The sequence below is a fragment of the Mytilus californianus genome, unplaced genomic scaffold, assembly GCF_021869535.1.
Source record: "Mytilus californianus isolate M0D057914Y unplaced genomic scaffold, xbMytCali1.0.p SCAF_26, whole genome shotgun sequence".
Taxonomy (NCBI): domain Eukaryota; kingdom Metazoa; phylum Mollusca; class Bivalvia; order Mytilida; family Mytilidae; genus Mytilus; species Mytilus californianus.
The window spans coordinates 2,145,913-2,164,873 of record NW_026262675.1 but is presented as its reverse complement, the minus strand read 5'-3'; the positions used below and the strand labels follow the sequence as shown (position 1 = coordinate 2,164,873).

Below are 18,961 nucleotides of genomic sequence, written 5' to 3'. Positions count from 1 at the left end.
AAACGCTCGTCTGGCGTATATAATTATAAGCCTAGTATCTTTGATAAATTTTTCTATGGCCAAAAGAAAAACGGTGAAAAGAAAAAAAAAGTTAAAAAAAAATCATGGACAACTACAGGTTGAGCAACACAAACCCAATGAAAAAACTTTGGGTGAACTCGTGTGCTCCTGAAAGGTCAGCAGTTACTGTATATCTACTCCACTAGTGGCATCTGTGGGTTTGTTTATCAAAAAAAATAAATCAGTCGATGGTGTCTCAAGTGAAGAAATATCTAATTAAAAGATTCATCTCGATAAATAACATCTATCTAAATAGAATATGATTTTCTTCTCGATTGCATTGACTTTGAGAGTGATTATCATTGTGGTTTTAGACAAAAGGCGATTATGCGCTTGACATATTGTAACGACAACTGTTTTTGTTGAAGTTTTTATGTTGTCCTCTGTGTGTTTTTTTGTGTCGTTTGGTTGCTGTCTCACGGACATATGTCACGTGTCTCCTTTTACTCATAGTTGTTGTTAGTACTTGGAGTAATATGCATGAGCATGACACATTTATATCCTTTTTCAAAATGCTTCTAATTTTCCAGTCTATGGTAAATAGTAATCTACAGGGAAAATAGATATTACTTTGTTGTAGTTATTTTCGGGTTTATATTTTTTTAGTGCCGATAATGTTATTATTTGCTGCAGTTTAATTTTAGTCGGTGACTTTTGAACGCAAAATAATAATACTGTGTTGACCATAATGCTATTGATTCCTATTTAAATATCTTTTGGCAGCCTGCTGACTCAATAAAGCCTGGATACAGCATGAGAATCAACACAGGTGCACCTCTGCCACCGGGAGCTGACGCAGTTGTGCAAGTCGAAGATACAGTCCTTGTGAGAGATGCTGATGATGGCAGGACAGAAGTAGAGATTAAAATTATGTCTTTACCAAAAGTTGGACAAGATATAAGGTAGGTAAATAATGTCAGCAATGAACGGACGATAAGATAAGTCTGGTTTATGGAGAATATAAGCTAGTAGGATAGTATCGAAAGAGAAAAATAGTACATCCACATTACACCATTTTAACATGCAGATTTTTTTAACCATTATTACGACTTCCTAAAGAGTGTGAAAGTTATCAATTGTGTAGGCAAATTCAAATTTTGATTTACCGAGAATGCTGGAATGGTAGGCATAATTCATTTGTGTGTGAGATGATTCAAATATAAATCAAGGCAGTATTTATTATGTACAGAACAAATTTTGGGATTCTGGTCCACTATTTACGACCATTAAAAATATTTAATGTATAAAATGAGTGGCGAAATTAAATATATGAGGCGAAGTTTAAAACCCAACATAATCAAATTGGTAGAAGCCTACTGCCGTTAACAGCGTTCAATATTAGACAGAACAAGTGTGTAGACATTGAGCATGTAGGATGAAACAGTCCCAATAGCCTTTAAGTGGACCACTTACAGGTCTCTCCAAACATTTTATTGCAATGATTGCTCAAGGTTCGTGTAGCTTTATGTGTTAGCAAAAAGTAAAATAACAAAAATACCTAACTCCAAGGAAAAGTCAAATCGGAAAGTACCTTATCAAATGGCAAAATCAAAAGCTCAAACACATCAAACGAATGGAAAACAACTGGCATATTCCTGTCTTGGTACTGGCATTTCCTTATGTAGAAAACTGTGGATTAAACCTGGTTTTATAGCTAGCTAAACCTCTCACTTGTATGACAGTCGCATAAAATTTCATTATATTGAATCCACGGATTGAAAGCTGATGATTGTAACCGCCTTTAACGAAAATTATGAGATCACTGTTATTATAAAGCAGGAAATGTGGTATAATTGCCACTGAGACAAGTATTCATCAAAGACCAAAGGACGACGATGTAAACAACTATAGCATTTCGTATGACATTCAACAATGATCAAAACCCATACCGTATAGTAAGCTATAAAAGACCCATGCATTCAAAAATGAAAACAAATATGGCAGACAGCAACCAACGACAACCACTGAATAACAGGCTTCTTTGACTTGTGACAGTAGCATTGGAATTTGGCGTTGTTAAACATATTTTGAGCGCTGAACCCTCCCCTTAATCTTGGACAGTGGTACAGTGGTACAGTGGTGCAACAGCACAACCTAAGAACAATATATGAAAATTAATTTGTACTTTATTTCATCCAAATTGACATTATAATTTTTCTTTTTAACAATTGTTTTGGTTTATGTGGGGATTGACAATAAGACCATGATTGGATTTCGAAGATTAGTGTTACGTGTTTCAGGTGACAATAACAAATAATCAACATTCGAATTATAAAGAAAAATAATTGACGTTAGTGTTACACACATTCTAAAATTTCAATATCGTGTTCATAAATAGTGACCGATCCAAATATGAATAACACAGTGACTGTAAGTGTGATAAATATCAAAGTACATCATCCAATTGCGCAGGTGGCTATGGAATTACAATACATCCAACAATACGTAGACACTATTGTATATAAATATAAGAGATTAGTGAAGGCAAAACAGACTTAACGTGTAATGTAATGTAATTCAATATATCAATGAAGAATGGCATAAAAAAAAAACCTACCCAGTCAAAGCAAACAAACTTACTGAAACCAATTACACACAATACCACGGACAAAGCATTATTTGTACATGCATGCAAATATACAGGAACTGGTGTAACAATGTATACCAAAGGCCCTTCTAAAATGTAATATATCCCACAGGCAATTACATTTACAGACAACTGTACTGTTAAGAACTGGGTTGTTACAAAGGCCACACGGTAGAAAATATTTTTCTCCTTCATAATGCGTATACAGTGAAGTTTACCTGAAAATAGTACTGTGAGTGTAAGGTAAATAAGTGTTGTTTAATTAGTCACCTGCAGAATATGTCTTTCTTACTCTATACGTATAGGATTATACATCACAAACAAATGAACAGTAAACTAATGTAGACAACACACGATTTACCTACAGGGAGAAAGTCTTTGAACGACAGTGTTCTCATTTCTCATTTTGACAAGCATAATGCATATTTAATATTCTTTGATGTACTTCCATCATGAAGATGTAGGATTTCCCGCCAACAATTGTTTACTCCTGTCCATCTTTCCTCAACCCATTCTCTTGCATGAATGAGTAAGGCATTTTATTAGCAAAGGCGTTAAAGGGGCTGGGTATGTACCAACAAGAATGATTTATGGGTACTAATTGGTACAATTTACCTTCGATACGAATTGACTTATATTGTCAGTATCATTAAACTGGTCGTGATATTAAAAAAATATTGGGTCAGTTCACTATCTCGCATGCGCGAGTGCATCGTACAAGGATCTACTTATGATCACTTATATCTCATTCACAAAATTAGCGTGATACATATATTTGTGTGTGCATGAGTGTAAATATCATACTGATTTTTATCGTTTTGGGCTAAATGTCTTAAGATCTCAAATGACAGAAATATGTTACAAAAAGAACAATTCACGAACTATGCAAATCAAATGCAACAATATATGAATGGAAAAAAAATGCTGGAAAAAGACATTTATTATCAATGCTTTTGCGACATGAACTTCATTTAAAATTGTGAGATATATCAGATTACCTGGAAGAACAAGCGTGTCCTGTATATACATGTAGGTACATCAACGTCTTTTTACTGTGAATTCGAATCTTGTAGTAAAGAGAGGCGAAAGATACCAAAGGGCCATTTAAACTTATAAGTCGACAATAAATTGACAACGCCATCACAAAAACAGAAAGAGACCAAAAGACAAACAACAGTATACAAAACACAACAAGGACAACTAAAGACTGAGAAATACGAACCCCACAAAAAACCGGGGGTAATCGCAGGTGCTCTAGAAGGGTAAGCAGACCCTGCTCCACACATGACACCCGTCGTTTTGTTCATGTAAGAACAAACCCGGCGGTAAGTCTAATTCGATATGTCACATTCGGGTAAAAAGGAAGACGGGACTGAGGTAACGACAACATATTGGAACATATTCGTCGTCTTCTGTGAAACAGATATTCTATAACGGCCAACCAACTTGTGATGGCGTCCGTACAATTTTCAAAGGGATGATTTCAACTTCACCACTTGGAACTCTTGGTTTAATAACTTCAAAAGTAGTATTGAAGTATCGATAACAGATTTTTATGCCCCACCTACGATAGTAGATGGGCATTATGTTTTTCGGTGTGTGCGTCCGTTCGTCCGTCCGTACGTCCGTTCGTTCGTTCGTCTGTCCCGCTTCAGGTTAAAGTTTTTGGTCAAGGTAGTTTCATATGAAGTTGAAGTGCAATCAACTTGAAACTTAGTACACATATTCTCTATGATATGATCTTTCTAATTTTAATGCCAAATTAGAGTTTTGACCCCAATTTCACAGTCCACTGAACATAGAAAATGATAGTGCGAAATGGGCTTCCGTGTACTATGGACACATTCTTGTTAGATATGTTATAAATCTAACAATACATATGCGAAAGTTGTGAACGAATTTGTAAGCGTTGTTTACAGTTTTTCTACTTTGATCTATTGTTTATATCTAAAAATGTACTAAGTACCATATGTCGTGTGAGATATATCCTTTGTTGTGAGAAAACTCCATAAAGGGACCCAATTTTTTAAAATGTTTGATTTTTCATCTGTACTGTCATTCAATTGAGATATCCGAACATCTATTAAATTTGAAAATACTGAATCATAATTTAGATGGCGAGTTCTTTTTCCCATCTTTACATTTATGTGCAACTCATTTTTAATAGCCATTTCCCTGTTGTATTCTAATGCTTCGAGCTGATTTCTTGTCTTTTTAACTCTCTATACAATTTATAAAAGTGCTTTTGCATTACATTTGGATATTTTGGTTATAATTTCTCATAACTGATTGTATTGTATATCTTATTTGATGTAAGTTCGTATCGAACCGTTTGGCATTTCATTATTGTCCGACTTCTTTTTCTGTATATTTAAAAATGTGATTTATATGTTTTCCTGGGACTTTCCTCCAGACGACTTTGGTTTTAATGGACTTAATTTAGACAACAGTAGTTGATCGATGTTCATATTTCATGATTAGATTAAGGAGATACAAATCAAGGTAATGAACAAAAACTGAGGGAATTGCATGAATTCCTTGTCGATAGTTGACAATAGAAAATCAATTTGTAAAATCAAATTGGTGACGAATTATCAACATCAACTGCATTGTAATTTTATCCTTTCCAGTGTCACTTAATGGTATATGTTTATTTTGTCCTACAACAGGTATACAAGAATTTTGGAGTATTGATAGTGACAAATCATTTTTGCAATGAATGAAATTTTTTTTTTCGTACACCTTGTATTTGTAATTTTTGAATTTTAAATGGCTTGTATCAATGTAAAACATAAAACTGTGGGTCAAGTTCTTTTTTCAAATGTTCAAGAGTTAGATTAATGGAAAATATGCTCAATTATTATTTGGTTGACTGTTTTTTTTTATACCCAACTGCAATTGATTCCCTCCCATGCATTCATCTCTGGACATTTAATGTTCTTTGCCTAGATTTTCAAATAAAATATAAATTAAATTTTAATTGAAAATCTTGGTTGTAGTCATGATAAAGAGGTTCAGAATGAATTTATTCTCACATTTGATTCATGAATAGTCATGATTTCTAGGACTACAAACAGACATTTGTTTGCCTTGCCGGACTCTCAATCGATAAATTTTATTTCTTGAAAATTCCAAACAACCACCACCTTTATCAGGAAGGGAGACAATATATCCGCTATACGATACGCTGCTACTTTAGATGTATTGCTAGTAGCATAAAAGGGTTGTTCAAGATTCATTGAAATTTAAAATTGTGAAATATTATTTTTACAGATTAGGTGCGTTTATTGGGAATAATTCATGATAGATCATTAAAATAAATTCAACTAATGTAAGATATATGCATACCATTAGCATTTTAAAAAGCCAAACTTTTCCTCCTTAATTGTGAATAGTGTTAATGCTTTTTTTATCGCCTTCATGAATTGTTTTTCACTCGTTCCAATGGTTGATAACGTTTGATTATGTCAGTTTTTATGGACTTCCTTTTTTTTAATTTACCTTGGAGTTCTGTATTTTTGTCTATATTTTTTTCATGTGTTATGATCATTAAAAGACCAAATGATGACATCTACAGATCTACATTAGCTAGCTTGTGTTGTCGGATTGTTCTAATTGGTTTTTATCAAGCAAATCCTATTTAACATATTAAACAACACCTATAAATACAACTTTTTTTGTGCAAATCGTTTAATACGATTCGTACATAAAGATAAATAATGAATGCTCTGCTTGTTGCTTATGGTTTAAATTATTATCACTCAAACGTTTTGCTTGTTGTCTACTGTTTAAAGTATTATCAAAACGTTCTGCTGAAAACTAATTGACGGCTGCCAGCAATACAGGTAGCAATAGAAAGTCAAGATGAAGCAATCAATATATCCTATATATATTTCTTAGTGCTGCAATCATTTAAAGAAATAGCAATGTCATACTTGTAATTACTATGAAGCAGAGACTATCTGCATAATATATTCAAAGTAAAAAAAATATAACCAGTAATGTAGGCCGTACTAATTGGTTTAATTTTACAACAATGGAAAAATCTATCGGACGACAATCGAAAGCTTTATAGGTTCCTAATGTAATACTGAGACTTAAACAATCTTTAAATCTCAAAATTTCCACTTCAAACTTTAAATATTTTAAAAAGTCTGTAACATACATATTTGTATGTATGTATGTATGTTATGTAAGCTTATTTCTTATACATATCTTTTAATATACCGCTTGCAGAAATATAGTATATGTTGCATTTATTTCTAACTGTAAGCGCTTTTGTTAATTGGCCGATCGGTTATTTTACAGCAGTTTATAATATAAACACTGTCTTTTATTTATGGGATTTTCAACATACATGTTATAGTTTGCTGCTATTAAATGCTCTTTGTGAGTCTTACTCGGAGAATTTTCCTCTGTTAATTTTGGCTTAAAATATATATCATAATTGTATAACATTTCTCACAATGCATATCAACATTAGAAAATACTAAAAACTAAAAAAATATCGAGAAATTACTTCAAAAAATTTATATATATATTAAACCAAACAAAATATCGAGAAATATTGCTTTAAATAATTCATTTATGTATATATATATATATATATATATATATATATATATACATATAATTGATGATACAGCTCTCAAAAAGTTCAACTTAAAATTTTCTAAAGTTAATGGTAAATACATGTATTGAAGCAGTGCAGTTGACGTGCTACCTACATTGACGAAGATCAGACAACCTATGGCCAATTTAGTCTGTAAATGACTTATGCTCATCTTTTCATCCAGTAGGGTGGTCCGACAATGAATTATTGAAGTGCTGACATAAACGTTTAACTTAATGTCTATTGTAATGGTTTTCACCGACATCTAACGGAGAAAAGGTGGTTACTGAAGTATTTGCCAATATGATATGATACTGGTTATAAACCATAACATGTTGTATGTAATACTTAGCTAGTATGTACTTACATATGTATAGTTCACAAGTAATTGTACTTGAAAAGAAAACTAAGTCACATCTTTTACCGCTTCTACTTTTACCTACATATGCTCTATACATTGGTTTTTTTTTTGTGTCGTCAGGTTGCAGTCTTGGTCTATACCCCAGATCGCTGCCTTATACATACCATAACAAATTGCAGTTCATTCATAATCATTTCTACTTTGGTTTTCGTTTCCAGGCGACACTATAACTACTGTAGTACTGCCTTTCTATAATGAAATTGTAATAAAAAATGTGCTTAACTCCTTCACAACATGCCAAGCTCTAAATCGCCCCGAGTTTTATAGGTATAAATGAATGAATTTTCCCGCGTTTCTCAAGAAATAGCGGGATAATGTCATTATCTGTATATGATTTGTTAATCGGGTACAGCCAAATCAGAATGTATTTTGTGATCGAAATCGATGTTGCACGTATTCTATTTCTGTCGTCCTTTTAACTGAGGAAGCGTATGAATCAAATTATAATTTGGATAATGGATTTATATTTACAAAACTTTATAATTTGTTTATTGTGTTACAGTTTTTGAATGTATATGCTCCCGTTGTTCCTATCAGAGAGTCTTATTAAAGGCAATAATTTGTCATTAGTTATTGTATTATATTTCTCGAATAATTATGAAGGAGTCATAATACGTTTGTCTATTTGAAAATAAATTCCCTCATCCAGAGTTCATAGTAGATATCTATTAGTCGTTAATAAAGCCAACACATTTAACAAAGACTACGTATTTTATGCTTACAATTATGAATATTCTAATACATGTAAAACATGTCCTTTGTAGGAAATAGATAAGAACAGTTTCTATGACATAGTATTCGCCTATAGTTAACCTCATGATAATGTGCATAACGCTGGGAAATATGATTTTAATATTTTGATTTAAGTAAAATGAATTAAGATTTCTCTCAAATAACAAGGTTTAACAGAGTCTTTCAACGATGTTTACTTTGTCAGTTTATTTTCGATCTATGAGTTTGACTGTCCCTCTGGTATCTTTCGCCCCTCTTTTACAGCAATAAACATTTTGAGTTTTACATCATGGTATATAAAGATTTTTTTAATTTTTTTTTTAGATTGACATTTCCTATATCAACAGAAGGATAATTGTAAAATACCTTGATATTAGTATCTAACGACCACAGATGCTGAACAAAAGCAAACATACTCCATGACATTTCAGTCAGAATTTGGCGCTGTAAAATTGTTTTATGAATGACTTAAAATGTGTCTGTCTTAACTCACATTTTTATTTCTGCCATGACATAATACAGTTTATGAATGATGGTAATTACTTTTTCAGGCACATTGAAATTCTGTAAAATGCACCAGAAGGCATCAAAAGACTAGTAAATGTTATGTCATGACCTCAATTGCTTAAAGTTATTTTGAAGGAATGTGATATTTGCTTCTTTTGTCCACAGAGCTGTAGGTTCAGACATTAAAGCAGGACAAGTTGTATTATCCAAAGGCCAGTGTCTTGGACCATCAGAACTTGGCATTCTAGCAACTGTTGGTGTGACACATGTAACCTGTTACAAATTACCCATTGTTGGTGTTATGTCTACCGGCAACGAGGTATGTATAGCTGTCTGTTACTCCCAAGACATATTTGTGGTTAAGAAAATCAATAAAAACTGCAAATGTAGAAACTTCGGTTTTTATGAATGGAATCATCAGACAGATATATACCGTTCCTATTAAAGTGGGTGTTTACATTGAATTCCTTGTGTAGTAATTTAATTTTTAAGTCGAAAGGAGTTAAAGTGATTTGTCGCTTTTTGAGAGTCATCTGCTGCTGATTGAATTGCAGACTTATTTGCTCCCACTCCATATGACGTCCTTATGTATAAATCCTTTCAATCATATAAATAGATTTGAAATAATACAATTGTATATATCGAATAAATGTTAGATAAATAAATAGAACATTTATTGTTCATGATTTCATCAAAAAATATTCACATGCACTATTTAAAATTATACTATAGACTATATTGCACGAATATTGCTAAATTTAATTACGAGAAAAATGTTCATTTCATCAGCTGTGGACGAGGAATAGCCTTTAAAAATTTTATTGCATTTTAAAACTTTAAAAACAGAAGCAGCATCGATTACTTACCTAAACTGCGTTGTCATAAAATTCAACACTTTGATATCAGTAAATCGTGACACGACATTATGCAAAATACATTACAAACTTCAAATTAATTGAAGGCAATAAGGTAAAGAAAGAGATTATAATATTACATGTTTTCGTCCAAGTTCGATTTGCTTTCCTCTGTGTATGACATTCTAACTTCTATTCATCAAATTGAAAATGTTTTTGTGTATTTAAGTTACTTATTTCTTTTATGTGTACGAATTCGTTTAATATTATTAGGATTTTCATCACTCAACATAACAAATTACATTTACGTTGTATTTAACAATAAAAAAAAACAATCAGTAAGTCAAAATGCAGATAGACCAAAGACTAATGAAAATATCAATGTTTGGTGTTTCATCATGGCGCCAGATTGCGGAGAATTTAGTTAGAATTACTGTTCCTTACATTGTCTATGTAACTATTTGTATCCTTTGACTACACTACTTTCGACACACGACTTCGAAACTACATATTCCCCATGTTAAAAAAACAATGGTTCGATTTAAGTATCGTGCTTCACTCCAAATTACTTGCATTTCCATTTGTTACAACTTTAGGTTACCAATTTGATTAATCATCCATATTTTGGCTTCTTGAATGGATTTTTTTTTACTTGTTTATAAGTTTATCAAACAACATCCGTCATTTGTTGTGTTTTGTTTATTGTATGTCTTTTCGTCGTTTTTCGTTTTTTGACGTGGCATTGTCAGTGTGTTTTCGACTTATGAGTTTGAAAATTCCCGTTGGTATATTTTGTCCATCTCTTTAGGTCTGTCAGATATTAGCAATTATTTTCATTTTTCATAAATGAGTATGGGGTAAGGCCCTTGATTATATCTTATTTGTCAAAAACTATGTGTAGTATGATATTTTTAACGACCAAAATAAGGAGATGTATTTGCGGATGAGACAGCTATCTTCAAGAGACCAAAAAACGTTGATGAAAATAACTAAATAGGTTCAGTATAGTAAGCTATAAAAAGCCACTGCTTAAAACAAATTTAAAAGAGTGCAACCGAGAAATTAACTGCCAGATCAATGTAAAAAACTATAAACAGAACACAAAAATGACAAACAATGTGCGACAATCACTGAATTGTAGGTTCCTTACTTTGGACAGGCAGATAAAAAATAGGGGCGGGGTTTATTAACCTGTTGGTTAGCGCCCTAATCTTGGACAGCTATAAAAAACTTGTGGAAAGGGTTTGGCTCACTAAATAAACACGAAACAACTCACAGTTACATATAGATAAACTAAAATATATAACTCTATTAATTTATTAATAAAACTAGTCTTACTTTTGTTTTGAAGGCTTGTAGAATTTTGGTGGCCAAATAATTTGGTTTACAAAATGTTATTGCAACAGCAGCATATATATATAAGTCTAGAAATTTTTTATATATGAAAAGGATCGTTAATCGGATTTGGTCTTTGAATATTTATACAAGTAATCATTGCAAATCTATTAGGAGCAGAAGTTTGCGCAAGGTTCTTCACCATCTGTCGTTATAGAGAGGAAGACACTGTCATTGCAAATTTGTTCTTTTCTACATTTTGATATGACGTGTTGTTATAAACACGTTACATTCCAATGAAAATGTAATTTACCATAGGGAGTGAAGAACATCCAAAAAATTATTAATCAAATTCGATCACAAAAAAGAAAGAATTTCGCAAGGAACAACAGCTAAGATATTACGTAGAAGTAAGAATTTCGTATAGATTTATTAATATAAACAATATTTTATTTAGAAAACAAATAAATAAATACGTACATTAATACAATGCAAGTATTGGAAAACAAATGACAAGCCACTTATACAAATTCCTCTCCTAGTTATAGTTTATAGTTTATCAGATAAGTTGAATCGGGAAAATTAAAATTGAATAAGCATGCATGGAATCATAGCAATCTAATTCCTGAATAGAAATCATTGCATCTGTATCAAGCATTATTTATTTAAATTGAATTGTTGTTGTAACGAACTTTTGTAATCTTCAAGTCAATTACTAATTTTCTGTTGTTGATGACGAGTCTATGTATGCATGCATTTATATGAATCTTGGTTTTTCCGTTTGAATGGTTTTACACTAGTAATTTTTTGTGGCCCTTTATAGCTTGCTGTTCGGTGTGAGCCAATGCTCCGTGTTGAAGGCCGTACCTTGACCTATAATGGTTTAATTTTATAAATTGTAACTTGGATGGAGAGTTGTCTCATTGGCACTCATACCACATCTTCCTATATCTATTATTTTGATTTTTCCTGTCTCTTTTCTGACAAAAAAGTACTCTACTAAAATTGCGATAGTGAAGGAAAAATATTTGATGGAATTGATGTCCACTTCATCATATTTTTTATAATGCTTCGCTTTAGCTTTAAGAAAAGTATCGATAATGTATAATGTGAACTCTAGCTTTTCTTTGGGGCATTTTACTAGACTGGAAGTCTTAAGTTTTTTACCTTTTGTTTGCTAATCTTGATTGGATAATTAGATCGCTTCGGACAAATATATCCCATGTGACCACTACCAGCAATTATTTCCCTTTTTCATTTTCAAACAAGAACATTTTGTATCGGAGGCAATTATTAACAGTCAAGCCGATACGAAAAATAGAAAGGTCAAATTCCTACAGCTCTGAACATAAGCTATTATCAATTAATGAATGTATTAGATATTACAAGGCCACGATTAAGAAGAGACTAATGAATGTTTTCTTTCTGCATGTAATTGAAAGGGCACAGCTGTTTAATCCTAATTGTTATAGATACCCTGTCATTTGTCCGTATCTAGTTTTATCTAGAAAAAGTTGTCCCACGCTAATTTCTTTTGAGTAATTGTTCTAATAATTATTATTGCCACTTGTCAATGGGGAATTCTGTCCGTATGATGTCCTTACTTCACAGAAACCAATATATTACACCTTTGCTTTCCACAGTAATTTGTCAAACGAATGAAAATAAAATCTTCTTGTATTTTTTAAAACTTAAACGAGATTGATGCAGTTGCCATCAAGAATAGCTTTTACATTTTCATACCTTTCCGTTTTGTGGTGTCTGCAAAAGAACGATTATAAGGGTGATATTCAAATTCTATCTTTTTTTTTAAATTTTATCTCTGACTTTTATTTAGTTTTTGTAAAGAAGAAGTCAGAAAAACTTTCCACACTAGCGACATTTCAGTAGAAATAAGGAAACTCAAAAGTAGTCTATTAATTCCACTTAGGTTCTCATTCACCAAGAAATGTCATCGGGACAATTTAGAGCATGCCAAATGTATTGAGTATAAATAAAAAAAATAAGAAGATGAGGTATAATTGCCATTGAGACAAGTCTCCACCAGAGACCAAATGACATAGTGTTTTCTAGTCGATTGAAAATAAAATGGAGGTGTTCAATCCAATGATACATTACCACGAAAGACAGACACTTCTCGGAAATAGTGCCGTCCTCAATAAGTTTTATACCACATGTCATGTTTTGTAAATCGCTGAGTCTTTAGACAAGTTTTGAATAAATTAACGGAGGTCCACAAAGATCTACCGTCACAAAATTATTTAAAAGGCAAAAATATTAAGATATCAGTATTGACAGCAACGGACAAGGTTCATAACTTTAGACAGAATTCACACTCAGCCAAAATGTCACATTCAAGAATAGCTTAAACTACGAAATAGACGAGTGTACTAAATTATAAAGATAGAAGACCGCGAAACATGCCGATAATGAGTTAAGACACCGTATCGGTCAACCAATTCGTGATGGTGACCGTAAACATTATGTAGCATCGATTTCAGTCGTTCTTACTCAAAACTCTGTTGGAGCAGTTTTTATGTAAGGAGCACACCACTGTTAGCAAAGTCCGTAAAGCGTGAACATTCAAGAGCGCAACGTATAAACTGAGAGTAGTTAAACGCCATACGATGTAGCAGAGGGTGATAAAAGTTGGAAAAAGGTGAAATCATCACGTTTGTGATAGATTGCAGTTTGGAGTCTATCTGCCTCAATATCGAGAAAAAAATTAAGACATGAAGCAGACCTTTTACTTTCGGTAGTTTCGTTAATCTCAAATTCATTGGATATATGACATGTAGGCATAAATTGAAATTTGGATATTGAGTGACAGAACATCATCAATATAATACTTGTATCTAAACGTTAAATTAAAGAACTTTGAAGATGTTTTTTTTCTTTTTGTCCGAGAAAGTTCTGTATGAATTTTGCTTCATATGAGTACAAAACCGAATCGGCAAGTCATTGTGCACAATAAGTTCCCATTGGAAAAAAGTATAACAAAAATATCGAACTCCAAGGCAATTCAAAAAGGGGAAGTCCATAAAAACTGACAAAATCAAACGTTATCAACCATGCAACGAACGAGTGAAAACAACTTTCATATTCCTGACTTGTGACAGACATGTTCCGAAGAAAATGGCGGGTCAAACCTGTTTTTATAGCTAGCTAAATCTCCCACTTGTATGACAGTTGTTTATAGTTCCGTTATATGAACAAAATTGGGCGAATAACCCAAACAGATATAATAGGTTAATGTGACAATAATTGGGATCCAGCAGCCAAAACATATTTCACAGACATACAACACAACTGACTAAAAAAATCAAACAAACAAACAAATGAATTTAACAATGATGTCAACAAAAAAGTTTTTGAAGTTTTCTTCATGACATTAAACAAGGAATTTGCACATACTTTTCCCATTTTTGTAGAAAAAGCTTTAAATTATTTTTACAATAATTAGGAATAGTCTGCTCATTTTATGTTCAAACTTAATATATGTGTATAATACCGATTTGTAAATTGCCGCAAAAATTTGTCACTTTATCCGTCAACAATGTTACAGACGTGTTGATAGTGAACTTAAAAATTAAATGTTTTGTTTGTTATCGCTGTAGCTTTTAGAACCAGATGAACCTTTACGAGAGGGTAAAATTAGAGATTCAAACAAGACCACATTGATGACACAACTTGAAGAATATGGATACCCTGTAGTAGACCTGAAAGTTGCTAAAGATACGTATGTATATAACAGAATTATACTAATATACTCTTGATTGCCCTATGTGCCATTTTTCCTTCTAACTTAATCAGGTAGATTTATAGTAAAAAAAAAAATTTTCAAATGAAAATTACACTTTATAAATTTCGTTTGTCCGATGCGCTTTTTTCTTGATTTGCCTTCATAGGGAACGCTAAAACCCATATTTCAAATCCTGAGATGTATGAAAACGATAAAACGTTAGTAGCTATATGACCAAAAGTGATCTAAAAGAAATAGCCAAATTCATCAACTTTGCCTGAGGGAGTCGGAATCTTAGTTCTTTATAAATTTTTTTATTAACAGGGAATTTTAGACACTTATGTTATAAATCATGCCATTACTGAAGCACTGGCTACCAAATAAATCACAGAAGAGAATTACTGTATATTTGGATTATTATATAATGCAAACAAGCAGTAGCAGGAACCAAAACAAAACCAGTATTAACTCAACAAAATCTGATAATATTACCGTTATGAGATTAAAAGAAGTGTCTTGAATTATTTTTCGACCAAACAAATATTTATCAAGAATGTCCGTCGAAACAGATGCAAAGATACGTTTTTAAATGTAGTCAATCAACACATGAAATAAAGACAAAAATAGAAATTGGACAATGTACATTTTTTTTTATTCTGGCTGGATAAATTATGAACATTATTAATATCAGTTTGTATAGGTTACTGGTGAAGAGTCTGCATTAATAGATAAGCTGAAATAGTGAAGCACCTCAAACCCCCGCAAAAATTCATTGATTTGAGGTTAAATGTAAGATATCCAAAGGTTATCACTACAATTTGAATTTCTGTTGTTTTGTATGCAAATTTCGTTTTTATATTATTTATTTAAATCAGATGATATCGAAACAAATAATCTTGAAACATAATCGGTAGTATTACTTTTGCAGACCTACATCTCTTCTAACTGTGTTAAAGATTGGTTTAGAGAAAACAGATGTCATTATATCAACTGGAGGTGTATCAATGGGAGAAAAGGTGCATATTTCTAAGTTCCTTTATTTACATATGTTTATAAAGCGTCTTGTCGATGTCTCTTTTTATTCGCTGTTTATATTTTGAATAATATTGTGTTGTTTGGATGCATTAAAACGTGTCCCGGTCTTAAAAGTGAATATTTCCTGTTATTTCGATTGTTTAGTATTAAATTGTGTTTCGTAAGATAAGGTTTGGTGGTAATACCATTTCATCATACTAAATGTTTAAAAGGAAAATCATAATAATGTTACTTTTTAGCACCTTGAATTAAAATATCACGAAATAATATAAATATATCAAGTGACAAAATGATTATAAGACACAAGTCTGTCTCTTATATATTTGCTTTAAGCTTTCAAACAACTTACATTTAGGATAAACTAATAAATTTTCAAACAAACAAATCGAAATAGCCTCATATTTGATTGTTTTTTGTTGAAGACCAAGGGACAAATACTTCATTACATTCAGGACAGGCAAAAAAAAATGATTTAATAGGTAGGTTCTAAAGTCCGATGTTGATGAAGGTTGGAAGACTTTGAATGTTACCTTTGAATGTTACTCGAACAACAAGCTGTGTTCAGATAGAGGTAGAAAATTTTGCCTTGACCCAGACCACCTGAAGACTCATTAAAACCCCTGAAAGATTTCTTGTTAGAGTCTTTAAAGCACTCTCCCTAATCAATTTATCGGACTAAACATCCCAACTCCTACAGATTATAGACAGATTTTGATGGCTCTCTCAGTACTCCTGCTAAATCACCTAAAACAAATATAGTATTACCTTGTCTTTAACAATATTTGTAAAGATTTACATTTCCTATGAATTTTAAATACCGAATCCAAACAGTTTAAATGCCAAAACAAATATAAGTTAAAGACCAGTGAGCACCATAACTTTAAAAACATCGCGCCAAATTTGGCTTCGCTACATGTCTAGGGTAAAACAACTTTATTGTTTCGAATGATTGTCAACCTGTTCATAAAAGAACAAAGTATTGTTTTATTTAATTTTAAGCACATAAGACATAATTAGAAATGTTCGGTTTTTTTTTTCTATAGTGTCATCTTTAAGAAATAATAATCATGTTTTAGCCAAAAAATTATACATATTACAATTTTCTCGTTTTATATATTCATATAAAATTTCCGGAAAAGTTTTGGTGTGAAAAGGTGATAACTGGTGCAGTAAAGTCTTAACAGGGTTGTGTTTTGTTATGCTTTTTTGCTATAACTGTTTTAAACTGACTGACCAGGTAATATGATATGGATAAACAGTTAGTAGTATGATTAAAACATCTGTACCCCTGACATCGTCTGTAATATCCAATGGATAATCCAGATTTGTTATGATGGGTTTACACAACAAACTTATGATGGCATATCCCTTTGTTATTACAACAGGATTTACTGAAGAGTGTTTTACAGACAGACTTAAAAGCTGATATTCATTTTGGAAGAGTCTTTATGAAACCTGGGTAAGTAATGTTAATCTGTTTAGTGACAGCTGTAAGATGTATCAATAATGATTTTGAACTTGTGATATAAATGATGCATAAGCTTCCTCTTTGATTGAGTTCTCGTGTTGTTATTGGGAGGTATGCCTTCCGATGTTACTCGAAGATTTGAATATATAAAGATTATAAATTTGAATATATAGAGATTGAAGATAAGAAAACAAAATGAATAATTATGTGTAAAACCACAAAGTGTTTTCTTAATGCTTCGACCTATTGTTGATGCCTCATTACTGTGACCTTGATCTGAAAGTATGTAATATAACGAGAATTATATACAACAACTCCATAACATAACATTTAAAATGATATAACATTGCAATCAATTAAATTTGTTTATTGCACTATTGCATTGTAATTCATCAACGTATGCAATTTCCAGATGTTTACCCGAATTTGCCTGTTTTGACTGATTCATCTTAAAAACGTTTCAATAACAGATATTCGAAATTTTATAGCTATACATATTGCTTCTTATTTCACATGAAAACTTATAATTTTATCATTAGAAAAAATATAACTTAAAGATCATCTTAAGTTAAAATTTCAATAATTGATATTCAATATGCTCTTTGTATATGTATTTCTGTTTATTCCAACTGAAAATGAATATATTGATCATCCCAATAATGAAAAATTGAGCATTCATCCTTAAAAGAGGGGCGAAAGATACCAAAATTAACGTTTCAATAGTAGATATTCGAAATTGTATATGTGTATGTTTATACAGTTCTGTTCATGTCAGCTGAAAACTAATATTTTGATCACTAGAAAAATGAAAATTGAATATTCATCATTAAAAGAAAAGGGGGGATTATCTACGAAGTTGACAAGAAAATCAAAATACGACTTTTTGTTTCAAACATCATTAAAAGCAGTATTGTGAAATAATGCTATTAGTTTGGTTTAATTTTGTCAAAATAAGCTCAAAAACATCGCTGATGTATTATTGACTTACAAGTGAATAATTCAATCTCATTTGTATCCATATTTAGGCGAAATTCAATTTGACCCTAAACTGGGGATTGGGTATGCATGTGCTAAGCATGTCTAGTTATTAAAAATATTGAAAAGTGAAAAAAGGAACCTTTCTTTTTAAATAATTCTTTCCACAAAAAGTCATTCTTTAACATGTAAAACGATGATTTATATATTATTTTAATCTAAGTAAAATCGTTATTGCGCAATGTCACGTGCATGTCTATGTATTTATATTTATACTTACATCAGGTCATATGACGATCGGAATTCATACTAGATTGTAAATCACGGGATTAGACTTATCACCGCATTTGTACGTATGAGCAACACGACGGGTGCCACATGTGGAGTAGGATCTTCTTACCCTTCCAGGGCACCTCTGATCACCCCAAGTTTTTGGTAGTGTTCTTGGTGCTCTCTCTCTAGTTTTCTGTGTTGTATTTTGTAAACTGTTGTTTGTCTTTTTTTGTCTTTTTTTTTCGTTTTTTGCCAAAAAAAAAAATAATTAACAGTGTGCTATTTTTTTGTATGAAATGTACACATGAGGGCGTTCGCCCGATTCGGTAATATCTAATTGACGGTTTGATAGTATGATTA

General features: G+C 31.8%; 1 protein-coding gene across 1 annotated transcript in view; it reads left to right on the top strand.

The window, feature by feature from the left end:
- LOC127732671 (gephyrin-like) overlaps window positions 1-18,961 on the top strand; it is a 126,912-nt gene that overhangs the window by 93,132 nt on the left and 14,819 nt on the right. The window contains exons 12-16 of the mRNA XM_052241835.1: window positions 784-962; window positions 9,085-9,238; window positions 14,726-14,847; window positions 15,779-15,866; window positions 17,271-17,344. Of these exons, the coding sequence (XP_052097795.1) occupies window positions 784-962; window positions 9,085-9,238; window positions 14,726-14,847; window positions 15,779-15,866; window positions 17,271-17,344 (617 nt within the window). The remainder of the gene's footprint in view (window positions 1-783; window positions 963-9,084; window positions 9,239-14,725; window positions 14,848-15,778; window positions 15,867-17,270; window positions 17,345-18,961) is intronic.